This window comes from Pteropus alecto, unplaced genomic scaffold (assembly GCF_000325575.1).
Source record: "Pteropus alecto unplaced genomic scaffold, ASM32557v1 scaffold171, whole genome shotgun sequence".
NCBI lineage: Eukaryota > Metazoa > Chordata > Mammalia > Chiroptera > Pteropodidae > Pteropus > Pteropus alecto.
In genome coordinates this window covers 4,935,241-4,963,223 of record NW_006431925.1, presented here as the reverse complement: position 1 = coordinate 4,963,223, position 27,983 = coordinate 4,935,241, and the positions used below count along the sequence as shown (strand labels likewise).

Below are 27,983 nucleotides of genomic sequence, written 5' to 3'. Positions count from 1 at the left end.
TTGTGGCGTGATACAACCACAAACAGGAATAGCAAAAAAAAAAAAAAAAAAAAAAAAAAAATCTCTCGGGTAGTATTTTCTTGGCTACTCTGGTAGAGGAAGACCTAAGGAGAAGGGATGTGGTGGCAGTAGGGTTTGTTTGGTCAATAGCTGGTGTCTTTTGGTGCCTCGATGTATTTTTCACTATGTTGTATCCTGATTGATGTACTGTAAAAGTATAAATTTAGCTTTAGCACCTCTTAGAGAAGTAATTCATTTTCATTTTGTGAATCAAACTTAAAAACAGCCACGTGAAAAATATCTTTAGACCTGTGACTATTAAATGGAGAAACTTGTAACTTATTTTATTTTGGGGAAACTTTATTTTTAACTGGCCACCAATTCCTTCTAGTCTAACTTTTTTGACTGTCAAGGAGAAAACAGTGGATGACAAAGGCAAAAACCATATAGGCATTCTTTTATATTACTTTCTCTGATAACAAATTAGTTTATACAATGGCGGGTGTAATGGTGTAAGTTTCCTCCAGTAAAGCATTTTTTGAATGGTTTAATTCAGTGTGGAGGCAAATAAGCGGAGTTTGGGGAATTTATCTTAGGCGATTTTCTTTTATAACTTTATGCTAATTTATGTTACTGCATGTGAATAAAAAGACAAAGCATTCTCTAATAAATTTTAGACTGTATGGCAAACTGCTTATTGTATTTTAAAACATCAAGTGCTGGACAGAGGCAGTGTTCTGCTCTAACATCATTTACCAATATAATTCATGCATGTTGAGTATAAGAGTACTTTTGCATATTTTAATATAGACACATGGAATTAGAATTTCAAGATTTAAATCTCTTTCTAAAAAAATAAAGTAGTTTATTTTAATATTACATTGCTAATTCCGTGTATTCATAAACTGACTAATCTGCTGAAGCTTTCTTTAGAAAATTTCAGATAATGTTGCTTTTAATTTAAAATACCCCATTTTTTTCCTTTTAAAATATAATTAGATCTATATGTTTTTGGGGGTTTAGAAATTTGATAAAGTCAACTGAAGATCTTTTTTAGTTGTAGATTTTAAAGTTTTCTAAAAAAATGTTTTTTATTTTAAAAACATACCTGTTTGAGAAATATTAGAAACAGATGACGAGAAATATTAGAAACACCTGATGAGAAATATTGGAAACAGATGAACTAAACTACATTTTAAAATCCCCATAAAATTTTAATTAATTTTCCTTAATAGGACCATAATATGCAAAGTTTTGTTATTTGCCTACTTGGCTAGTAGCTTAAATAGAAAGTATCATTTTAGATCAATAAATATTCCTCTATAACATTTTCAGTTTTTTGTTTTTTGTTTTTGTTTTAAATACGCTACCCTATTGTCAAACAGAATATCAGAGAACCTAATAGCAAAGTGGGTGAAAGAGAGCTACTGTGATTAAATCAGGAGCTGGGGGATCCCAGAGTTATGCCTTGAGGCTTTTATGTCTCAGTGTGATTTTATTATCCACGTGTATTATATTATTCAACCAACCCCCTTTAACTTTGATTTTGTCTTTTATTTATTTTTTTCAAAAAATGAACTAACTTTGCCTCTATAACCATAAAAACAACACATGCTTATTATTCAGATGATATAAGAAGTATGTAGAAACAAAAAGTCAAAATCACCTGCAGTTCTGCCACTTAGAGATTAGTATTTTGCATGGCATATATCTTTCCAGCCTTTTCTAAGTGCATTTATACATAAACCTTTTTAATTTTTTCCTCAAGAATGTCATATTTAACTCATTTTTTCTTAGTTTTATAATCATCTAAATAAAATATAATTTTAGTATTTTAATTTTACATAGTATTGCATTTTGTGAATTTAACCTAGCCTCCATTAGTTAAACCTTTAGAATGTTTCTCATATTTAATGTTTTTGTAAACATCAGTGTCTGTACATAGATATAAAGATGAAGTTTCCAGCAAAGTATCTCAGGAACGAATAATTAGAGAATATATAGAATTCAGTAAGAAAATTTTGGCTTTAATTCCTGCCGTAGTGATAAAATTTAAGGAATTAAAAAAATTTTTTTAATTGATGGATTATAAACTTTGAATGGTCTTAATCCTCATAATATTAATACTGAGACAATTTTACATGAAAAATATAATTCATAAATTTTCTAGCATTCTTATTATCTGTTTTTGTTGGTTTTTATTTTGACATTTTCCCACATGAAGATTTGTACAAGTTAGAATAATTCGTAAACTTGAAGCCTTTTGATTTTTTTTCCCTTTATTCCAAAAGGTGAATGAATCTTACCTACTGCATCATAACACTACTTTTCTAAAGATTTTTTTTTCAGCTTCTTAGAGGGAAGAAAATTATTTGTTAACTTTATCATATGAATCAACAGATGTAATCCAATCTAAATACCTTTTTTTAAGGTAAAGAAAAATGTGGCTAGAATGTTAGCTTTTTAACTTTGTAAAGACTCAGTTGCGTTTTGACTCTTAAATGGAAAGCCTTCTAAAATCCATCTGAGAATCTAACATTTATCTGTCTTCTAACTTGTTCACTCTACTCCACCCTTCTTTTTTCCCATCTGAGGCAAAAGAAAATGACTTAAAAGTGACAACCTTGCCTTGAATTATAGATACAGTTCATCATTAATTTCTTGCTAAGTGAGGCATACTTAAGAACTGTAAGTTATTAATACTTATAAAAGATAAGACCATGAAACTGAAGAGACTTGATGCAGTTATTTTGATCTTAGGTTTCAAATGGGTTAAGCTTCCTTTTCTTTTTAACTGTTTATTTTGACATAATTTCAGACTTAAGGAAAAGTTGCAGGAATACTACAAAGAATTCCATGTACTTTTCACCTAAGTTCTCCAAATGTTAACAATTTACCATATTTGCTCTATCCTTTTTTCTCTGTAAATACATACATTTATGACTTTGAACAGTCCAGAAAACAGAGTAATTTGTAGACATATTGCTGTTTAAATACTCTAGAGTATGTTGCAAGACCACAAAGATATTCTCTTACATGACCACAGTATGATGCTGAAAATCAGGAAATTAACAGTGGTACAACACTATTATCTAGCCTAAAAGTCAGTTTTCTTTCATTTTTAGATAATTTCTAAGCTTTCTATAATTGGGGAAGGGAGTTAGGGGCAAGTTCTAAATTAATTAACCTTTTGTTAAAATGTTGGTCCGATAGGATTTTTCTAGTTTTCTTTGGTCTCCATTTTGCTATATTTTATATCATAAAAATATGTAATTCAAAATGAATAACAAAAATCACAGTGTATATAGCATTTGAAGTAAGTATGAAGCGTCTGAAATCTGGCATCTTTATTTAGAATATGAGGGAGGAGTTAAAACTAAAGATTTCCCTCGATATTTGGTATTTGTTTCAAATTGGAAAGTTTAGATTATGGATTGTAATATATTTTTCTTTTACAGATGCCCTTATTGCTTATTGTTATTCCTATGCTATTTTATGCCTATTAAATTGAGGCTAATTAAGATTAGATTATTTTATTTCCTTCAAAAGATGTAGAGGCTTTCCCCATTTCAAAGATTCACATTCTGAAAATATGTATGTTTTACAGTGCTGGTTCTTAGTGATTGACTTATCTTAGTTTTTCTAATTATTCTAATTTATCCTGACTTTCTTATCTTTTCTATATATAGAGTATGATTTATATGTCATTCCTAGTCTTTCCTTTACTGGTGTTATAGAATTGCTGTACATCTTCTGACTTGATTATCAATACATTGGAAAAGGGAAGTCTTAACTTTTTAAATATTTCTTTTAATATAAACTATAAGTGAGTATCCCTGGATCTTTTTTTTAAAGTTTCAAATTAATATTTGTCATTTGCTATCCAGATCCAAGATTGCAAAATGTCATCAGGAAATGTAATAGTTTTTGTAAGGTGTGATTTTAGTCCAAATAACTTTATATTAATATTTTTGATACATTTAAGAAGAATTTATTTTGTAGCAGTAACTTTGAGCTTTAAAAAAAAAACCCTTTGGTGCACACTATAAAGTATCTGTGATGATTAAGCTGCTTCTATTTAGGAGAGAATATAAATTCAGGGAGCCCATAAACTGTTTAATAGTCTCCTGCAAAAACACAGTTGTTTTGCAGCAAAAGGATATAGTTTTCAGCTAAGAGATGCGGTGGTTTTATTTTTCTGACTTTAATTTCACACTTTTAAAACAACAGACCATTCAGTTCTTCAACTCAGAATCTTTTTTTTTTCCTCACCCAAGAAAATCTCAATTTAGGCATTTTGACGAGGGTCAGAAAGTATGAGATTTATGCTCTTTCAATCTGTATGTTTTTTTAAACTGCAGGATCACTTTACAGCTTAGTTTTTTTTCCTTAATATTGTGGTGTCATTTTTTAAAAGATGATGGTTGTCATGTGAAAGCTTTATTTTCATTAGAATTATAGTCAAAAAATAGAACACATCTAACAAACATGACATAACTAAATTCTTATTCTAAAATAAACTTATTTTTTCCAGATTGCCTGCCTAACAATGTTTCACTTCAGAATATACAGTTGAGTAACAAAGAGAAGGAACATTTGAGAAGAGGAAAACAGATTTATTTTAAAAGTATTATTTTATTTAGAATAATAGAGTGATAGATAAATTTCATATGTCTAGACTTGGCACTATATTACACTGAGACTAATGTTTGGCTGTAATAGAAAAAAAAAGAATTACATAATTTGGGATCCTCAGTTTGAACAATAACTTTCATATTGTCTTTGACTTTTCTTTCCTTCCATATGTTCTAGTCCATGTGTTCAGGGAGAGTATGACTTCATGTTATCTCTAGTGACAAATTTTTTCTTGTCTTAATTGCATTTGACATTAGCTATCATATGATGAAATTATTTTTAAGATAATAACTAATAAAGTGAAATTTTATGATACACAGAAATATAATAAGAGTGAGCAGGAAAAGATCAACAAAAGCTTTACAGAGTAGATGGAACTGTTTGGAGGATTGAGTAGAATTATGATAGGCTGAGATGCATGTTAGAGGATAGAACTTTATGTCTGTGTGTATGTATATGTGTAGGAAGGATTCTCACCTTTGTGAGGGATAGATGAGGACAGATGTGACAAAATACAGTAGAAATAACCTTGGCGAATGTTGATACTATAGGGAAATGGCTTTGACTGGAAAATTAGAGAGATTTGTATTATGTGGCATTAAAAGATGAGGAAAAAAAATAGGATCAGATCATGAAACACCTGCAAGGTTAAGTACAAGACTTTAGTTAGTCTTAATCCAAAGAGTGTTGAAGTACTACTGGTTTTTGAGTAGGGATGATAATTAATGTGATATCAAATTTGATTGAAGGCAAGTGGAGCTGGGATATAGGAAAACCAATTAGGAATCTATTGCAGTAATTTATAAGAATGAAAGCTTTGATTAGAATAAAGTCAATATAGAGAAAGAAATTAATCTGAAGATTACTTTAAGAGAGGATTCTTTTTTAAAACAGCCCCTACCCCCATTTTGTAAGTTGAAGAGGAATTATTGAGATGTGGTTGCAAAATTTTAAGAACAGATCCAGTCAATGGTGGTGATACTCATAAGTGGGAAAATTATAAAGGAGAGCTATTTTGTGAAAAAGGATAACATTTATATTCTTTCATGTTGAATTTAACTGATGATCAGACATTCAGTTGACAGTTTTTCATTTATTAGAGAATTTGTTACAGTCACTTCATTGTCAGGGAAAATCTTCAGATTATACAGAGTTTCTCCATTGTAATTATTATTTTAGAAGATTCATAGTACTTGTTAAATTGTATACTTCCATGCACAAGTAGAATTGCTGAAGCATAAGCATTTCTAAGAAGTTTGGGATTACTGTAAAATAGAGCTAATAAATGTATAAGATTTTTTTTTTTTTTACATTAAGTCTTAACCATCTCGCTGCCTGGCATTTTGTTAGGGATACTTAGATGAATGATAGTTCCTATAGAATTACAAATATTCTAATAGCTATAGTGAAATTTAATAATTACATAGCAGTCTAATTAGTCCATAATTGTTGACATTAGTAAATGTAAGGTCATAATGTGTGACCTTAGATTTGCCTATTTTGTTTTTACTTTATACCGACTATAAAGCATTTTCTTTTGTCTTTTCAAATTATTTTTTCTGGCATTCTTAAAACTTTTTTAAAAATACATGAGAGATGCTTCTCCTGTCATTTCTGAAGTTCAAAGATAGAACAAAGATCCGACAATACTGCAGGTGCTTTTGAGTTTTTCTGTTTTGGCCTGAATTATTCAAGCAGCAGCTGAAATTCTCCCCTTAAACTTATGGCCTATGACAGTGTTGACTTTTCATACTCTTATGAGAAAATTAGAGAGCTTTTGGGTAAATCAGGTTTTTCAAATTTGGGAAAAGTACAGAAACATTTAGAGGAAAATTGGGGTTGGTTTCTTAATGACAAATTTGTGTTAATGTGACAGGAAAATATTCACGTAAACACCAGGGAAAGTTAATTGTTTGTTGCACCCTCATAAAAATCATTTGTACTTACTTGTTAATTTTTCAAAATAGTGAATTAAGTTGGAAAAACTAATGTTTTATTCTTTACACTATTTAATATTAACCTTAAACACCAAAATTTCCTACTGTTAACCTTCTTTATGAGCTTACATAACTTTGTTTGAGTGACAGAAGAATCAATTTTGTGTGTATATATATATAAAACAATGGATATATATATCCATAGAAATAGTGACTACTTAAATATTTAAATCATTTTAATATTTGGGGGGATGGTATGGAAAATTGAAGACATCTTTAATTATTTGAGATTTTGTAACTAGAACTTCTTAAATATCTTGTTTTGTTAGTAAATTGGTTTTAAAGGCTGTGAGCAAGTCAAGCGGTAGCCATTAAATGAACCTCTACTGCTGACATTAATTTACAGGGGTCAACAGGACAAAACTCTGCGACATGATAGCTGATCTGGGAGATGATGAGCTGCCCCACATCCCTTCAGGAATCATTAATCAGTCTAGGTCAGCCTCTACTAGAATGACTGATCATGAAGGTGCAAGAGCAGAGGAAGGTACAAAATTTAGCTACCATATTTATTTACATTGCAGAAGATGTTAATTCCAAATCACATCTCCTTAATATTGTAAATTTATTGCTGTTTTAAAATGCTGAAGATCATCTTACATGATCTTTAGAGAAGGTGTTGGGCAAGCTCTTTGTGTAATTGTCTTAGGGATTTTGAAATTTTGGGCTTCTATGTTTTATGTTTTGTTTTTGTATTTAATGTTGGAGTTATTTCTATCAGGGATCAGTTCAGAGTACCTCTCAGAAATCTATCTTTAGCTTATAGATCTAGTAACAGGAAAATAGTTTTTAAAAAGACCTTAAAAGTACATATAGAAAAAGAACTATTTAGTAATCTAGTCATATTGTTTATATTTTAACAATTAATAATAACTACCATTAGGAGACAAATAAGTGCCAGACATTGTGCTTGGAACTTTACATATATATTATTTCTAAAATTATACATATGTAACAGTTGCCTAATGTAATCATTTTAGAATAAGGCAGCAGCATTATTCTTTAACTTGGTACCAAGTATGTAGTACTTGGTAATGAATTTTCTAAAATTGGCCTAAAGTAGAAATGCATAGGAAATGAAAGTACTACTTAGGTATTATTTGCAAAATTGATTTTAGCTGAAGATATGTAGATAAACTTGAGTAATTTATAATTCTAGATCCAGATATAATACTAAGTAATAAGACTGAATTCTTACCAAAGAATTTATTGTGATATGTGAGATACGTATATTATCTAATAATATAACATATAGATTGAATCACTGATGTTTCCGAATACATCTTGCTCTCTTTTAAGTGTTCTCTAATAGCACATTTTCCTTACAGCTATAAAATAATTTTGCTTTTTTTTCTCTTATAGTATCTCTGCATGCACTTACCACTTACCATAAACATAAGAAAATTTGAGGAAGGACAAATAAAATCACTACAATAATAAAACCAAAATAAAACATATTAAAGTATGAAAAGTAACAGAAGTAAAATAGTTGATTTTTATAGATCTTTTCTATTATTGAGCAATTTTTCTGTTTTGACAGGAAATATTTTATAAAATGCACATACCAACTCCGTTATTTTTCATTTTATGCATTTTAGTGGTGGGTTAGCTTCTTTAGTTTTGGTCTGTTTTACCAAATACAGAAAAAACTTGCTAAAATTTTGTAGTTAGGGTTATACATTTAAATTGCAGATTTTGCACTTAAAACAATTTAGAGCTCCGTATATGTACTTATGTGTATGTGTGCTTTTTAAAGAAAAAAATGTAAGTCAGTGATCTAATTCTTAGTGATGGTAGGAGGAGGAAATTGAGAGATAAATATAAACCTCATTATACTTTTCAAAGGGTAAATCTTAGAATTTATTTTAAAAGATTCAAATTCAGCTTTAAATTAGAGTTAAGGGAACATTAGAGTTCATAATCTCTTATTTTCAGTGGCAGCCTCCAACTTAATGCTTTCTTATTGAAGTTTATGTCATACCTTATTTTATTAAAAAAAAATGTCTTTTCAAAGAGAAACTTTGGCATTACAATCTTTCGGACTATTTTTAGTAAATAAGACATACATGTCGACACTAGCATAAATCGAATCAGTTATTGGGTGTGTTCTTTAGGTTTGATTAAATTGAAGAAGAAAGAGTTTGATATGTGAACTACAGATTTCCTTGGTCATTACTGTTAATAAAAAGGAGGATTAGTCATAAAAGTATGAGAAGGACCTTGTTGTAGGCTCCCATTTTATAGACTCTGAGATTTCCCTAAAAGGAAATGCTAATATGATAATAGTATTCTTAAATTCCTTGATGAAGTCTTTTAGGCTATTAAAAGTGTCATAAGTTCCATTATTAAAATCTGCTTTTAATAGTTTAATTTTTCTTTGAATTGTTAACGACATTTTTATGCTTATGTAATCTTGTGCTGTAAGTGATTATATTAATGTTAATAAAATGAATTTATAGAATACACATTAATTCCCCGTACAAGAAAACAAGGGCAAATAAATTTAGTATTTACTGTGATTACCACATGCCACAGTTGTGATGGGCGATTATGGAAATATAGCTTAAGAGATTTTTTTTCACATAGCTATATATGTAATAAATGCTGAGTGAGCAGCTTAGCTTGCTATATATAAGTAAATATGTGTGTATATATCAAAATAGAGAAATGTCATATGATTAATTAGAAATGAATATAATACAAACTTGTTTTAATACAGTTAATCTAAAACTATCTAATATTGCCCAAGCACTTCTCTTCACATGCCTCTCAATTGGTCAACAACTGATCAAAAGTATCTCTGCACAATGAATATGTAATACAAAATAATTTATTAAAGTTATTAGGCTTTTATTAAGATTTGTGTTAAGTGTTTGTGTAATTGTGAGTGGGCGGAATTGTGTCATTTGTTCTAACTTGCCTATAAACAAACTAAGATCTTAAAAAGATTTCCTTGTTCTGGCTAAAAATGCTTTGAGTAAATATCTAATGAATTTTATATAATTGTTTTTAAACATAATTGATTTTATCATTCTTAGCTGCTTCTGGTATTACTAATAACTACATACTAGATATTCTAGGGAGGATCAGTGCTACAGATTATTCAGATTTAATATAATCACTGAAAGATTATACCTAAAACTAATATAATATTGTATGTTAGCTATATTTTAATAAATTAAAAAAAAAAAAAGATTAAATACTACTGGTATCTCCAGGTATGTTTTCTATCATATTTGCTCTATATCAGTTGCTGACTCACAGCATCATTTTAGCAATATCATTTAGGACCTGATTTGAGTCAAATTTTGTAGCTTACTCTTTGATATTATACCTTACTTTGATAAGATATTCTAAATAAAGATGAATTTTACTTTTGCTGTAGTATATATCTAGGAGAAGTTAACTTGTATCTTAAAATTATTTTCAGTAGTAGTGAGGACTGACAAATATTATATATACTTATGTTTCTTCTAGTGTATTAAATTTATATCGTTATTCATAAGAATTTTTTACAATTGACAATTAGCTTGAGTTTTGTGTTTCCCTTTTAAATTTGCTCATAAATTTTAAACGTGTTTTCATATGTTGAGTTGTTTGTATTATGATGACTTGTGTACTTTCCCCTTGCATTTTAAGATTAAAATTTTGCTTTCGAAGCATGTTTGAAATGATATTGAGAATTACTGCTTATACTATAACTATTACAACAAAATATTAATATGTTATTATAGTTATTTTAATTATGGTAGTTTGATTTTAATTGTTTAAAATGTCAGATTTAATTTAAAGTTCTGTAGTTTTATAGGTTAATTACTTTTGAAGTATTATGGTAAATAAAAGGGAAGTTAAAAATCATGAAGCTTGAAGGCTAGAAGGCATTCTGAATATCACATGGATTAACCTTTTACAGAAGGGAAATTGACATTGTTGGTGGTAGAGCTGCCCTCTTTCTAGACCATTGTTGTTACTGGAGGAATCGGAGCAGTTTAAGCCTTGATGTCAGTAAACTGATACACTGTATTACAGACCAGAGACCATTTACATTTGAATGCTTATATTAATTTTTTTCAGAGACTAGAATACCCAGCACTTCTAAGCAAATATAATACAAAGCAAAAGGACTTAGCAACAACCTATAACATTTAAAAAATACTGTAGCTATAATTGTACCAAAGCGATAAGTGATATAAAAAGACAAAGCTTTTGTGCCTACCTTCCCACCCTAGATTAGTATATCTAGTACATTTGATTTGTGGAAGATTATGTTGCAATTTCTAAATATTTATTTTTTACTATTCATTTTTTTAAGTGAAAGAAATGAGGGACATGGGAAAATAAAAATTATATTACTGTATTATAACTGTTAAGTACTTACATTTCCCCCACAATATTGTCTTGTACTGTATGATTTTTCAGCATTTAAGAAGCGGTTTTGTTCTTTATAGCTGAACCAATAACGTTTCCATCTGGAGGAGGCAAGTCATTTATTATGGGTTCTGATGATGTTTTGTTAAGTGTACTGGGCCTTGGAGACCTTGCAGACTTGACGGTAACAAATGATGCAGACTATAGTTATGATGTAAGTGCAGTTTTATTTTTAATTTTTTAATGATTTAATAGAAGGCTCCTTATTTTTTGGAAACACTTATAAAACAGAATTAATGTTGAGGTGCATGGAAAAGAAGTTTAAGCGTGTCAGTATGTTGATTTGAAGTGACATGTAGGTTTTTTTTTATAATTACTTTTTTGTGGTATTTTAATTTTTCTTAGGTATTGTGGTTGATTAGGAGTTTAGGATGATTGATTACTTTAAAATATTGGTCAATAAATATCAGAGTAGTCAACTCTCAAGCCATATTTTGGTGTTAAGAGAAAAATAGAGAACCTTAATCACTTATTTACCTTCAGGATACTTCTTAAAAAGCACATTTTATTTTTGAACTTTTTTTTTTTTTTTTAAGGATAATATTAAATTTAGCTTGCCATTTCTTGAATACTTAATATAAAGTTTTAATGTACTTAGTCCTTCATTTAAGGGGTGGGGAGAGAATGGAGCAAAGATAGGAAGGACAGTGTTAGAGATGAAACTAGTCTTGAATTAAATTTTTTATAGACAATAAACATCCAATTGAGAGTTAACCATACTTGTTTAGATTTTGTATTACTGCATCTGCAGTTTTTCAGCAACCTAATTTTTTTAACAAATTCATTTTTTTTCTGCATTTTACACTTATGTTATTAGCATACTTTTGAGACATCAGCCATGGTGGGCTGAATTATTCTTATTAATATTTTTAAAGTACATAAGGAACGAAATTCTAGTAAACTTTTGACTACTTTGGAAGAGGTTTCACAGCCTATCTTTACAGATGGAGAAGAAGGTAAAAAGATTAACCTCTTATCAGTATCAACAATGCTAATGAAAATGGGATGAAAATATTCTTAGACTTTTAGAAAGTACCTTAACTTGCTGCCTTTAAAAAATTCACATGCTAATATTCTAAATGGCAATTTACTGTTCATATTGTATCCTTGGATTTTTGGTAGTAATTTATAATTTTTATTGTTTTCATGTAAAAGTACTGCAGCATGTTAGTTTTTTTATTCTCACTGACAGTTAATAAGACCTTTGGGTTTAGCCTGATGATTAGGTGAAACAGATTAAGGGGCTCTTCATTTGATTTATATATTTGAAAGCTAATGAATTATTCTTCTTAGTTCTTATTAAATGATAAAGATTTATTACAAAGTTTTAAGGTACATTAAATTTCTACTGGACATTTTAGCAAAGCAGTTTTAAATGTTTTAAACACACCAAAACAAAGAAACAAAAATTCCATATGCCTGTCAATTTACTACTTTTACTACTAAGTATTGTGCTCTTTCTTTTTAGTTGCCTGCCAATAAAGATACCTTTCGAAAGACATGGAACCCCAAGTATACACTACGTAGCCATTTTGATGGAGTACGGGCATTAGCTTTTCATCCTGTAGAACCTGTATTGGTTACTGCCTCTGAGGACCATACTCTGAAACTTTGGAACTTACAAAAAACAGTTCCTGCCAAAAAGTAAGTATTTTAATAGCTGTGTTTTTTTCCCTTCCAAATTTGTTATTAATTATAAGTAATTATTCTTCCTTAGTGGTTTCTGTATATTTTATGCACTTATATGAGCTTACCTAATGACTCTTGAATATCCGCCAGTGATTTTTTATTATTTAATTGCCTTCTCCTCCCCTACCCCTTTTCTCCCCTCTTTTAGGAGTGCCTCTTTAGATGTAGAGCCTATCTACACATTTAGGGCCCACATGTAAGTTTTACTGAATTAGTAGTTAATTAACAACCATAGTTATTCTTAACTATTATTTATCATTTCTTGAACCTTGTTATTTTCAAATAATGTTTGTTTTATATTAGAAAAGACAGTAATTGAATAATGTAATGTTTGATTATTAATTGTATTAATGAGAATATAATCAGTACTGTTCAGATGTACATGTTTACCTTAAGTAGTTTTTAGATACCACATAAATTCAGAGGTTGGGGGATGTGAATGTGAATTTCTTTTTAGGCTTTATAAGTAACTTTTCCCCCTCTATTTTTATTATAGTGGTCCTGTTCTGTCATTAGCTCTTAGTTCTAATGGAGAACAGTGTTTTAGTGGTGGTATTGATGCAACCATCCAGTGGTGGAATATGCCTAGCCCTAATGTGGATCCATATGATACATATGGTAAGTAAAAGACTCAAAAAAAATTTTTTTTTTTTTTTAAGTGAATGGAGCTGGCAGAAATACCGCAGATATTACTTAATAAAGTTGTTTAAACATGTATTGGTCTCCTCATTTCGGTCTTAAATGTACTAGTAATTTCCTTTATTAAAGAGAAAAATTAAATATGCCATGAATATTTAAGCCTGTGAATTGGTACTTTCTCTATGGTAATTTTATAGTGTCCCAAAATGAAACACTATATTAAAACATTAATTAATAAACAGTGGTCTACTTAATGATTGATTCATTTAAAAAGAATTCAAGCTCTTTGGTCTTTTTATTTAACACAAACTCAGTGCCTAAATTTGCCAGGTATAATATTAAGCACTACATCAAAAAATAACAGTTAGTCTAATGGAAAAGATAGACATTAAACAGATAAGCAAGGGGACGAAGTCTGCGGTTACAAATTGTGATAAGTGCTATGAATATAGCATTATGAGAGAGAGTAACAGGCAGAACTTTCTTTAAATGTAGTCTAAAATAGTGACGTTCAGGCCAAAATCTAAAGGTTAAAGAGAAATTTTAGCAAATGGTCCCTCCTTATCTGCAGTTTCGCTTTCCGAGGTCAATCGTAGTTCAAACATATTAAATGGAAAATTCCAAAAATACACATAAGTTTTACAGTTGCCATGCCATTCTTAGTAGTATGATGAAATTGAGTACCATCTCTCTCTATCCCGCCCAGGAAATGAATCATCCTTTGTCCAGTGTATCCATGCTTTATACACTACCTGCCCCTTAGTCACTTAGTATCCATCTTGGTTATCAGATCCATTATCACGGTGTGACCGTGCTTGTGTTCCAGTAACCCTTATTTTACTTAAGAACAGCCCCAAAACACAAGGGTGTTATGCTGGCAATTTGCATATGCCAGAGAGAAGCCATAAAATGCATTTCCTTTAAGTGAAAAGGTGGAAGTTCTCGACAGGAAAGAAAAAATATATTTATGCTGAGGTCACTAAGATCAGTAGTAAGAACATATCTTCTGTCCATGAAATTGTGAAGAAAGGAAAAGAAAGTTGTGGTAGTTTGCTTAGAGGGGTTGTAGAAACAGACCACATTCACGTAACTTTTATTATATTGTTATAATTGTTCTATATTAGTTGTTAATCTCTTACCGTGCGTAATTTATAAATAAAACTTTATCATTTGTATGTATGTATAGGATAAAACGGAGTAGTATATACAGGGTTTGGTACTATTTGTAGTTTCATACATCCACTGGGTGTCTTGGAATGTTTCCCTTGTGGATAAGGGGGGAACTACTGTAAAGAGCTTTATGCCGGGAAGTGACCTGTAAATGTAGAGTTTCAAAAGGTTACTGGTTGTTGCAAGGACTTGAGGGGAGAGTGGAGAGAGGAATATCAGTATAATATTGTACTGTAAAGTTGTAATGGAGTGGGTCCAGTAGACAAGGTGAGAGGCAATGCCAAGATTAGTGTGGTAGTAAAGCAGTTGGTAGCAGAGCAGTTGGAGAGAAGTGGATTTGAGACATATTGGGAAATAGGGTAGAATAGACACAATCTTTTGATAAATGGATTGAGGGAGTAAAGTAATGGATGAGTGACTCTGATTTTGTTAGGTTTTTTTAACAGCTTACTGTATTGGCAGGATTGTGCAACTATTAACACCATCTAATTCAGAACATTTTCATCACCTTTTGACACAACAGTTGCATCTGTGATGATAACATTTATTGAAATGGGGGCAGAAAAGGGATGAGAAGATAAAAGATGATGAGTTTGGTTTTTAGGCATGTTAAGAATTGGTACTATCAAGTAGGTAATATCAATATGAAGATGCGAGAATGGATAGTATAACACCGAGAGAGTGTGTTTTATAGGGTAAGAAGAGAAGGAACTCTGACATTAGGAGAGTGGCTAGAATAAGAGAGCCAACAAAGGAAACTAAGAAAAAACTGGCGTTGAGGTTGGAGGAAGTACAGCAGAGTTGGGAATTATGGGAACATACCCAAAGGAAGAAACCATTTCGAGAAGGAAGCAATCTGCACTTTGAAATGTTGCAGAGAGATCTAATTAGATTACAGTGAGGATAGAAAGGTTCTTTTTTATAAGTGACAAATACGTCACCTGGATTTTGGCCAGACGGAATGAAGTTGGATGTTGGGGCTAAAACCAGAAAGTGAAGGGAACTCTGGGTAACCTTTCAAGGCACACTCCTTGGAGGAAAAGCAACGTGAAGACAACAGCAAAGAAAGAAATCGAAGAAATAATTTTATTAAGTTCGGTAGAATAGAGTTCATCATTTGGGGTGATTTTAGCAAGGGTTGTTTTGGCGTGGTGTTGGTATTAGAGTGATTTAGTGTAAGGATAATGAAGGTTTTTTGTTTAGGTTCAGAGATGCTGGAGCTTATTTGTTTGCTTGTGGATCCCAAGGAGGATGAGGAGGATTTGTTTAGTAGAGAAGTAGTAAACATGAAAGCAAGTTAGTGAGTTGAATGGAATCCAAAATATACCTCGTAGAATTAGTCTTCAATAGGAAGGACAATTCCTTACTTACATCTGGAAGCATGGAGAAAATGGTGTTATAATGACACCAACAGGTTGGGAGGCAGGAAGATGGGGAGAGCTTCCTTTTTCAATGCTATATTTTCTTAGTGAAGTATCAGAGAGAATCATTTATGAGGAAGGGTAGTTGGCAACTGTGAGGATTGGTGGAGATGTTGGGAAATATCTGGAGATTTTAAGAAATACCCATGGAAAGTGGGAGTTTACTAGAGAAACAGGGTTGTAGAACAAATGATGCACAATGTTATTAGCCACCATTCCATCAGATGAATAGATAAGTAAAATGTAGTATGTCCATACAATGAATATTATTTGACAATTAAAAGAAATTAAGTGCTGATACATGGGTGAACTTTGGAAATATTGTGCTAAGTGAAAGAAGGCAATCACAAATAGCCATTTGTATAAAATGTCCAGACTAGGCAGATTTGTAGAAACAAAATAGATTAGTGGTTGTCTAGGGCTGCAGAAAGGCAGGGAGGAAGAATTAGGGGGGTGGGGGGATAGCTAATGAATGATGAAAGTGACCTAAAATTGGTGTGGCAATGATAGCACAACTCTGAACATACTAAAAAACATTGACTTGTACAGTTTAAATTGGTGAGTTACATGGTATGGGAATTTTTAGCTCAATAAAGTTTGTTTTTAAAAAGTATATGTTTCTTACAGAAAATGTAAAAATGCAGGAATGTATTGGGGGAGGGATTAAAAATAACCTGTAACTTCACAACTTAGAAGAGATGGCCATTGTATACACTTTGGTCTTTTTATAGCTGGTATGTGTAGTCTTATACTTAATTATATGATAAGTTCTCTTTATATACCAGAGTATTTCTTTTAAACTTCTAGTAGCTAATTTTTGTTTTTGTTTTTGTTCTTTCTTCCCAGAGCCAAACGTTCTAGCTGGCACTTTAGTTGCTCATACAGATGCTGTCTGGGGACTTGCTTATAGTGGCATAAAAAACCAATTACTGTCTTGTTCAGCAGATGGCACTGTTAGGTTATGGAATCCACAAGAAAAATTGCCATGTATTTGCACTTACAATGGAGACAAAGGTAAGTAAGTTTTGCCTCTATTAAAAAACGGTGTGTGGGGGGCGGTTTGCAAGCCAAAAAGTACAGAACAATAATTTACTATTTCTTTGCTGTTTCAAGAGATATATTGAAAGAATTTTATAAAGCTTATGATAATTTTACTTTGTCACTTTTTTATACATAAAAAAGATGCTTTGCAAGTATGTCCTGTTGCTTAGTGTTTTCTTACTTTTTTCAGGACATGTCCTATTATAAAATATTAAACTATTTGTATATAACAGTGGAGTAGACAAATGAGGCTACTCAGACATGCGACCCTCTGCCTGCTCCAGGTGGCTGCCCACTGAGACTAAAGGGATCACAAAGTGTATCTTCTTAATTTTGTTGGGTCTCAAGCATTCTTGCAAACCATATAGGAGCATAGTGGTTGCGCAGTCTAGCCATAGTCACTGAAACAGCACCCTTAACTGGGAAGTACAAACTGAGTTACCTGCATGATTTAAAATCTTTTCCTGTCAAAGAAGCTTTTAACCAATTTACCTTGTAATGACATTTATGTAGATACATGTATTTATGTACTTGTGTTGGTCTTATGTTCCAAGTCAGTTTTTAATATTAGTTTTAAAAATCTGACCTTTTATTTTTATTAAAAAGTATATTTTGTTTTAAAACATTTTAGATGAATAGTGTATATGCTTAATTTTATTGGGTCTCTTAGATAGATACCTTAGTGATTCTACTACTTTTTCAGTTACCCAAGCTTTTGAGGTAAAAATTCGTTTAGATATTTGTTTCTAGCTTCACCCAGGTAATTAACTGCTTGACTCCAGATTTCACTTAGTTGTGCATTGATCTGGCCAATTGAATTTATTATGTTAAAAAGAGAAATTGTTGCTCAGGCTACTGTAGGATAGTACTGCATCAGTGGATTCCAGACTCCAAGCTTCATTTTTTCAGATCTGAAAATTCAACTTGTATTAGCTACTTAAGGCTTATAGGTCTCAGACAAGTGAACAGTGTCCCAAGACAGTGATGTGAGATTGCTAATTTATTATCTAATGATGTAATTGGCAAGTGAACCAGAAAACTCATCCAGGATTTTTTTCCCCTCTCTTAGAAGAAAATGCATAGAACAAATAACCTTTACACATCTACTCTCACTTTAAGAGCTCTCTAGCTATATATTTTTTATAATGTTAAATAGGATGTTATAAACTCTTTTTAAATAATTGAGAGTTACCTGTTATAGCTCACCATCCTATCACAATTGCTTTCTTTTTCATTATTAACATTATTTCAAGAATATTTGAATTTCTTTTTCTTATAAAAAAAACCCAGAGATTTCCGAATTGTATTTACACTGTATCTTTTTGGGGTCCTTTCAGAGCATGGAATACCTACATCGGTTGACTTTATAGGCTGTGATCCAGCTCATATGGTGTCCTCTTTCAACACTGGTAATACAGTAATTTATGATTTAGAAACATCACAGTCATTGGTGATGTTTTCATCACAAATAGATTCTGGTAAGTTTTCAGACTATTTGAATTTAGGATGGAAGAAGTTTCGATGTGTTATAGTTGTACTTATTTACATTATTTCTGCTATTTCTTTAAATTATGCTTAAAAGCATGGGTGGGTATATGGGGACAGAGGAGTGCGTAGAGTTATGTAAAGGTGAAAGCAAGGGAAATAATTTTAAATTTTTAATGGAAATACATATGAAAGTAGAGAAAATAATATAATGAACCCGATGAACTCATCATCTTGCTTCTATAATTATGTATAAATAGCCAGTGTTATAAGTCTAGGCTGTCGTATGTGTTTTACAATTTATTTAAATAGGAATCCAAATAAGGCCTGTGCATTGTGATTGGCTGTAGGCCTTTCAGGTCTCTCTTCAGCTGTAGGTTCCACCTCCATCTCTTTTATTTCCCTTGCATTTTTCTATTTAAGAAATTAGGTAGTTCGTCCTTTCATGTTTCCCACAGTCTCGATTTTGCCAGTTGGATCCTTGGGGTATCGTTTAATGTGCTCCTCTGTTCATTTTACTTCCTATAAATTGGTTATAGCTCCAGAGGCTTATTCAAATTCAGGTTTAATGTTTTTGATTGTCTTCACTTTAAAGTTTTTACATGTTTTTGGCTAGACTACTAATAGTAATTTGTGAACTTTTGTCAGAAGTAAATATTGTCTGGTTGGTTGTTTATCTTATGTTTTCAGTCTTGATCATTATCACGGTCCGTTAATTCATTAACTATTGAAAAATGGTTTTCTGATTCTATCATTACTTCTCCATTTATTTGCTAGAATACTTCTATTAAAAGGACCACCCCTCATCAATAATTTGGTTACTCTGGAGTTAGAGATTATAAAAGAAAAGCAAGATAAATTGTTGATTTTCCCCCCCTTTACTTACCAGTTTTCAAAATAATAATGGGGTGGTTCCCTAGCATCCTTCAAAGGTGACCAGCGAGTCTTTTGCATGTTGTTTATTTTTATTATAATCTTTCTTGAAAATAAATGTATTTGATGTGATTGAATCCATTGCAAGTATTATCATTATTGCTATTCAGATTGTTTAATCTTTGACCAGTGGGAGCTTATTCAAGTTGGCTCCAGAATTTAATGACCCTGTCGTCATTGATAGTTTTCTTACTTTCCAATTTGACAAGATGTTCTAGATTCATCTTGTTCATTTTGTGCCCCATATCTGAAATCAGCCATTTCTCTAAGGAGCCATGGTTTCTTTTATTGGAAAGTGACATTTAGAGACTACAGTCTAGGTGTTAGGTGATTGGGTTGGTGCTCTTGAGTTGGTCATTGGTTTAGGCCTTTTTAGTGGACAGAGCTACAAACACATTTTTTAAAAAAGGAAAATACTGATAAATTCATACAGATACTTCAATTCAAATTCAGATGTATCCCATTGATTTGATGTGTTTACCTTATTTTAACCATACCAAAATTCCTGGCTCTCAGCAAGATCATCATAATTTATTTATCTCAGTACACATATAGTCATCTCAGAATAATAATACCAAAACCACCACCAATAGTTTGATTTCTGTTAATATTTTGTACTTAGGGTATATTCTACTAGGGATGGGCAGCTGAATTACTGTCCTTTAAAGTCACTTGAAATAAGTCATTTATTTGTGCTTTACCAATTAATTGGATATATAGTTAAATTCATTTGTTTAATTTTACTTTTGATTTTTCATGATTACTTTTAAAAATCATTTTATAATTATGTAAAACATTTAAATGGTTCCATGATCAAGTCTCTCAAACCAAATTACACTCAAAATATCTTTTCCAGTGTCTTTTCAACCCTAGTTCCTTTCTCCCTCTTAAACATAGGTAATTATGCGTGCGCATGCACACACGGGGTTTTCTTGGTGATGTGTTTAAGAGTTTATGTATACATGTGGAATGATTGTTTTACATAAAGTCTGGTAACGTTGATAACGTTTTCCCATTTATTTTGATTCTTCTCTGTTCTCCCTCATCTCTAGTCAAAAATTAGGAGCTTAGTAAAGAAAAGGTCTCATTCTTAAGAACATTAGTTTTAGTTCTTTGCATGTTTTTTGTCAGTGTGGGTAGGATGGTGATTGTACCTTGCAAACATCTAATTATCCTTATGAATTTTCATTAAATGCTTATAATTCTTTTATGAGCTGGTTATTAAAAGTAATAATTACTGTAGGTATTTTAAAAATTCTAAACCACCTATATAGTCTGCTTTAAAATACTTATAATTTTTTCTAAACTTGAGCCTAGTACTGTCCATATAATAGGACATGATAGCTTAAACATTTATTTTTTAAGAAATTGTATCTCTCTACAGCCCTAGTTTTAGTTCTCAGGTTTTTTTGTTTTATACAAATGCTTTGATTTTTATTTTTTGGTTAAAAAAAAGTCATCATCCAGCTTCTAATTGAAGGTTTGAATTTTAGTACATTATCTCCCTTTATTTTTTAGATTTACAATCCAGTAATCACATTAACAGAGTAGTAAGTCACCCCACACTTCCTGTTACAATAACTGCTCATGAAGATAGACACATCAAATTTTTTGACAATAAAACGGGTAAGTAGATTGTCTTATTTTCTTTTCAGTCATATTAATCTGTAAATTTGAGACAATCAAAAATGCTGTTCTTTTATATAAAATACTGACTTTTCAGCTTTAAAATTACCAAGTTAAACTATTTTTGCTCAAATTTTTGCTTCAATTAATGTAGCACACTTAAAAGATACGTTAAGTTTTATTCTTAAGTGTGTGTGCGTGTATGTATATATATATTATAATTATGTAAAATTATACCTCGCCTACCTGTTACAATTTCTTCATGTCATGGTATTTAAATAACTATACTTTGATTTGAAATTTTTTCCTTTATATTCTATTGTGAATTAGTATAGCAGAAGAGGTGTCTTTCTGGTATTTGACATTTTAGATGTTTTAAAATTATTTCTCAGTAGATGAAATGATGATATAGTGGAAATTGGTTTATTTTTATCTTTCCTATATTTATTGCTGTCAGGAAACTTACCAGTTATATATAGAAGTCAACTCAAATCTTAATTTGGCCATAGGGTTGTTTCTTTAAGGACCCCTGTTTCATCTGTCATTACCTAGAATACAACATAAGATATTGTTTTTGCTCCTTCAGGAAACGTCTGACCGCTAGAGAGGCTTCTTTGAGCAGAAGCTTAAACAGGAGTATTGAAAGACTACCAAATAAGAAACCTAAATGTTAATTGCAACATTATTGCAGGGAACAAATTATCAAGCAAACAGCAAATCAGAACTACAGATTTCTCTTTGAAGGCTATATAGGGCATAGTCATAATTTTTATTCTTTAGAGTCTTACATAAATCCCTTTGTTCAGATAACACTTTCATGGACAGATTCCTTTTAACTCAGAACAGTTAAGAATGGATATTCACAGGTCTATATTTTGCATAGGAAAGACGATTTATATTCATGCGAATGTTCTCAATTTAACACCTTATCAAATCAGTTCTTTGAAAATTCTTATGAAGCCTGAAGATCTTCATCTCTGCTGCAAGAGCAGAAAGATAATTTCCTTTATTTCCAAAAAGAGTCCTTTTAATTATTGAAGATTTACATTTGTATGGGAAGGTTCAGGAATTTTAGTAGTTGTATTAAAAGCAAAAAGTTGAGTCTTTCAGAACTGTTTTACTAGCAGAAATGAAGAAAAAGTGGTAATGAAATTTTACTTAGTAACAAAGAGCCTTTGTCTTTCAAATTATTTATAAATTCTACCAATTTATTCTGTTACCTAATCTAGTACCTCATCTTTAGTATGAAGATAATTGAAGCAATAAGCTCTAAACAATAGAAAAATCCTTTCTAAATCAACCCCTCTCACTCTCTCACACACATTGAGTTAAACTGGAAATTGTGTTCTTATGTACTGTTTTTAAAGAAATCCTTCTTTAAAAATTGGTAATTTATTTAAATGTTATAAACTAGAATATCCCCATAACTGGTATTTGCTGGTTAGCTAAATTGTTACTTGAATATCATTCTGTCAAATAAATTAGTAAATTTGTTGAATTTTTTTATCCGAAACATTATAGAAATCAATACTATGAATGGGTTCAATAAACATTTAGATATTAACAGAAATGTATTAGCATTTTGTATTCTGCACTGGCTGCTATCATGTATAAGATGTGGTTTCTGCTTTCTGGGGACTTAACTGTTGTCTGGGAAAAAGAGGAGGTGTATTTGTGTGTATGTGTGTGCATGCACTCATGCAAAGATGAAGTAAGATGAGCTCTGCTAAATAAAGGAGTCTTTACAGAAAGAGCCCTTGAAAGAATGGTAAGATATTTTTTAAGTGAAGCGGGTAGAAGGAAATTTCAGATAAGGGCATATTTTGATCAGAGGCATGGTGGTAAGGAACTTGGCTGACACAGAAGTTTTTTTATAGGCAAAGCCAAAGAGGTAAGCCCAAGAAAAGGGAAACCAAATCTATTGAGAAAAACTTTTCGGAGCCAGGCTAAGAATAATAATTTTTGTTCATGGTATGCACTTTGTTTTAAGACATGTTAAATTTAGGACATACAGGATGAAAATTCAAAATTAAGAGTTACTATTACAGATTTGACATTTTTAGCGAAGCTAATTAATGATACTTGTTACTTAACCCCTAGTGTTTTGAGATTATTGTCCTGGAGGACAACCATTTCATACTCTGGATTTTTTTTTTTTTTTAATAGGAATACTGAGAGGAATGGATTCTAGAACTGATAGATGAATTATGTTGGAGTAAGCAATTAAAGTTAGAATGTTGAATGATTTTTCTGTTCTCAAGGATAGCAGAGAAGAATCTCAAAGTATTCTGTTAATCAGACAAATACGGTTTGAAATGATGAGAAAGTTTAATTTTGTAAGTGGTTAGTATTATCAGAAATTGATAGGACTTTTTATGTTTTTTTGGAGAAACTTTTTGCACTCTTTATTATTATGTTGCACTTTTGTATACAAGTTTAAACAGCTGTAGCCTCCATGGCAAATAACAAAAGTACATCTATTTCCTGTTCCAGTGTAGAGTGTCATCAGGGACCAGAAAGCAAAATGCTTGCAACTAGAATTCTGTAGAAAGCTTCAGTCTCTCATTAGGAGCAGCCCAGCCATTTGAGTTGCTGAATGAAAGGGGAGGAAATTTTTTAAAGTACCACTATTTGCTATTTTATTCCCTTCTTGGATTAATCACTTTGTTGTTGCTTTCTGTCCATCATCAAAAGCATATATTGCCAGTGCAGAGGCTGATGCCTTTGCCCCAAAGTGTTTAAGTTTACAACTTTTAAATTTTAACTTGCTCTTGAATCCCTTTTTGCTTGCCAAATCTAAGATAGCATCTTCCTATTTTCATTTTAATTTGAGTTTACATGATCTTAAGCCCCTGATGCAACCTTATAGTCATTAAGTTTTCCACTATCAGATACTGTCAAGTTCATGTCATATGGATGTCTTTTTAAAAAAGTAACTGGGAATGTTCTGCAGTAAAATTAAAATTCTCTTTAAAAGTAGTCGAATCTTGTAAGCATTATTCTAAATGACAGAAGGCAGACACACAGAGCCACAAGTTTTATGATTTTATTTGTATGAAACATCCAGAATAGGCAACTCATAGAGACAAAAAAGCAGATTAATGGTTACCAGGGATTGAGGGAGGGGAAAAGTGAAGAGTGACTACTTAATGGGTGCAGAGTTCATGAAAATGTTTTGAACTAGATAATGGTGATGGTTGCACATCATTGCGAATGTTCTGAAAGCCACTGAATTGTGCCCTCTCAAATGGTTAAAATGGTAACTTTTATGTTAGGTATATTTTACCACAATAAAAAAAATTTGCTATAGTAATTATCTCTTTTATATTGATGCTGTTTTATAGTGTCTGATCTCTCAATTTAGTAACTATTTGAAGACTTAATTTCTGTTATGTTTTATTTAGGTAAAATGATCCATTCTATGGTAGCTCATTTGGATGCTGTTACAAGTCTAGCAGTAGATCCTAATGGAATCTATTTGATGTCTGGAAGTAAGTCTGAATGAACTTCCTATACTGCCCACAAATTTTATAAAAGACTTGATACTCGGTAACACTTTGTTCTTTTACAGGCCATGACTGTTCTATTAGATTGTGGAATTTGGACAGCAAGACGTGTGTGCAAGAAATAACAGCACATAGGAAGAAATTAGATGAATCAATTTATGACGTTGCTTTCCATCCATCAAAAGCATATATTGCCAGTGCAGGGGCCGATGCCCTTGCCAAAGTATTTGTGTGAATCAAAGAAAACTCACATCATAACTACAGATTTTCTTGGACAGGAAGAGGGTCTGCATCACTGCCATCAAAAAAGGTTACTGATATGACACTACATGTGATCTGCCTGGTGAAGGTTATTTAGGGCAGGCATAAATTGGTGGAAATCACATCTTAATGTCAGGCTCATTAATTTAATTGTAATTACTGTATTTTGTGGGACAAAAAAAGGACTCCACTATTTGTGGCCTGTACTGGATATGAACTGAGCATATTTCTGTTTTTTATGTATCTTTAAGCCAGTGTGGAGTCTGATCTTACAAAAGGACTTTTATTTTGGACTCTGTGTGCTGCCTTAGGGTTAGGAATGTGGTGCTCTTGTTGGGGGGAAGTGAGCTCCAAGAGTAGTTTTTTTCATCTCTTAGTGATGTTCTGTTTATCAGTTGAATGCCACAGATTCCCTTTTAAACTTATTTTGCTTTAAAAGAAAAAAGGAAAATTTAACTTAAAATATTTTAGCATTAGTTGCACAAAATGTTTGGATAAAATTCTAGTTTTTATAAGTCTTTTTATATATTTAGCCTGTCACAACAGTGCTCAAGATTGTATTGAAGTTTTTCTGCTCTTTCCTTCTTTTGCCTAATACAGCTCAGCTAAGTCCTCCATAAGATGCTAAATCACCTTCATCATCACATAATTGTCTTCATAAACCAAGGATTATTAAGTGTATTAAAATGAAACGGTGGGGTTTAGTACTCCAAATGAACTCTTAAAAAAATTTAAAAACCCTAATCTTGGCATTCTATCACTATGTGATATTTTGTACATCTTACTGTATTTACAAGTTTATTTATCAAGGATTATCCATCTTGCTAATAGCCTATTATTTATTTCACTTTTTGTTGGTCTTTATATCCTTTTATTAATGTGCTAAAGGAACCTGTATATCTATTTTGGAACTCTTTGGATAGTCTAAAATAGACTAAAAATGGAATATTTTATAGTTTAAGTTACATACCGAGGTGATTCCCCCCAGATACATATCTTGATTTACCATGATTCCAAACAAAACTATCTTGTTTAAAAATATTTGGAGTAAATTTTTATTTGCATTACAAATAGGATACAAAAATTACTGAATCAGGATACAGAAATTTGCTGTGTTTGGACTAGTTATCCCTGTTTTATTTTTTCAGATGTGCTTAATTTTATGGTGTAACTAAAGATTTTGTTTGTGTAATGCATGATTAAGACAATAAAATATTTTTTCTAGTCTTCCAAAAATCTTTTCTGATCAGTTTGCGAGTTTCGATGAGTTTTGTAAGGTTTTTGTTTTACAAACTATGAATCAGCAAATTTTTAAGATTGTACCACATAGCAAACGTACAGCTGTTGCAAAATAATGTATATAAAATGCATATAATAAATATTAAATTGTGTACCTGTATGTTACTGTTGGCTACATTATTTTGTGTTGAATAATTAAGTGCAATACTTTACTCTCCATTATTAAACTAGGAAATGGAGATGATTTCTCAGTGAGTCCTTCATTTTTATGCTTTTCTTTTAAACTTTGTACTGCTCATTGATATTCTAATAAGATTAGAACAATTAACACTATTAAGAATGCCTTTCTAAGTATTTCATCCCATTTGGGGATAAAAAAATCTGTTGAAATAAGTTAGATAATTCAGAATAAAAAAACCCAGAAATGCAGTTTTAAGTCATTTCTTTATCCTATTTTTTAAATCTATTTCAGTTAGTAGTGTTGTCATTCTTATTTAGCCATATGTGTTTTCACCAAAAAGATCAGAGAATAAACTGCGTTGTCATTAATTAAAAGTTGTCTTTAAAAATAATGTTAAGAATTAGTAACTCGAAACTTTTCCTTCACAAAGGTAAAACCTTTTATCTTTGAAGAAAATTGCAAATGGAATTAGATGGTAATATAAGAAAAATTGTGGTAAAATTCTATTTGAATGCCTACTGCAAAAATATTACATTGTGTATTGAGAAATTTTGTCATCTTGCATAAAAATCCAAGTGGCAGTTTTAGTCATTGCTGGTGAAACACTAAGACTTTTCAGAAATTTTCTTAAAATAGTTTTTTGGATTTCTGAAGATTCAACTTAATGAACAAATTAAAAGGGCACTTTTTCTTTCTTTTTATTTATTTATTTATTTTTCGTAATTTAAGGACAAGCTTTTCCAAAGCTACTAGTATTTCTGGCAGCTGTTCTAAACCAATGCATTACTGTTTAACTGAAATGTGATTATCATCATTGCAATGCATAAACATTCACCTCTTTGGAATGTATTAAAACTGAAATGAATAAAAATTAGTATATATGTTTATTTTTCTCTTATCTATTTTGTATTTTTCTTCACAATATATTAAACATTTGGAAAAAACTGAAAAGATACAAAAATAATGTCATTTTCATTTTATTTGCTTCCATTTGTGACGGGAAATTAGATTTATTTGATTATTAAATGGTACTTCATAAAGTTTAATTATATTTTTATATCCAAATTTAGTATATTGGCTTTCAATATTTAATCATACTCTGCCTTTTTCTTTTTTTATTCATGTACTTTCCTCATTTAATGCATTGTTATAAATGGGCTAGTACATTTGAAATTTAAGTGTGCCTACAAAAGTTGGATTATAATACATCTTTTTAAAAATCCTTTTACTCTACTTTTTAGCTGTTACCTCTTTATCTTATGTTTACTTATAAAAATAGCTGGTAATAATGAAGTGCTCATTTCTGCTCTCTTACTGCTCAAAGTATTACCTTCCTTGGTTACCTCAGATGCCTCAAAACTTTGTCCTTTAAAGAATTAAAAACATTTTCAAAAGGACTGTTGATTACAGAGGTTGGGATTTTCACTTAAGTTTAAATTTTTAAGGAGTAGTACTCTTAGCTGAGAATTTGTCTGTTTATTGGGGGAAAATCATGTTAAACACATTTTAGTTGTTTTTATGAAAATTCTTGTTACATGAATTCATATTTGTCACTTTTTATAAGGGAGGGGTGGTTTATTATCTTCCCATACTGTTTTATCAAATTTTTAGTGTCAGGCAATTTCACTTATGATTCTCTGATACATAGTTCTTTCATTCCTTCTACACAGACTATTAAATTGTTAGACTCAAAAGATTTACTGGAGTATATATATTCCAACCAGTTAATACC

The 27,983-nt window shown here is 31.0% G+C and overlaps 1 protein-coding gene across 5 annotated transcripts in view; it reads left to right on the top strand.

Moving 5' to 3' along the window:
* The window catches only part of STRN3 (striatin 3), a 77,569-nt gene extending 52,162 nt beyond the window's left edge, over nucleotides 1-25,407 (top strand). For 3 of the 5 annotated variants that reach the window (XM_015585522.2, XM_015585521.2, XM_006906861.3), the window contains 10 exons: nucleotides 6,979-7,119; nucleotides 11,081-11,214; nucleotides 12,529-12,704; nucleotides 12,898-12,945; nucleotides 13,246-13,367; nucleotides 16,826-16,993; nucleotides 18,358-18,498; nucleotides 20,957-21,064; nucleotides 24,469-24,555; nucleotides 24,636-25,407. In XM_015585522.2, the coding sequence (XP_015441008.1) occupies nucleotides 6,979-7,119; nucleotides 11,081-11,214; nucleotides 12,529-12,704; nucleotides 12,898-12,945; nucleotides 13,246-13,367; nucleotides 16,826-16,993; nucleotides 18,358-18,498; nucleotides 20,957-21,064; nucleotides 24,469-24,555; nucleotides 24,636-24,805 (1,295 nt within the window). In that variant the 3' untranslated portion in view covers nucleotides 24,806-25,407. The remainder of the gene's footprint in view (nucleotides 1-6,978; nucleotides 7,120-11,080; nucleotides 11,215-12,528; nucleotides 12,705-12,897; nucleotides 12,946-13,245; nucleotides 13,368-16,825; nucleotides 16,994-18,357; nucleotides 18,499-20,956; nucleotides 21,065-24,468; nucleotides 24,556-24,635) is intronic. The other 2 variants (XM_006906862.3, XM_015585523.2) reach the window with 1 other exon arrangement.
* Nucleotides 25,408-27,983: the final 2,576 nt, after the last annotated feature.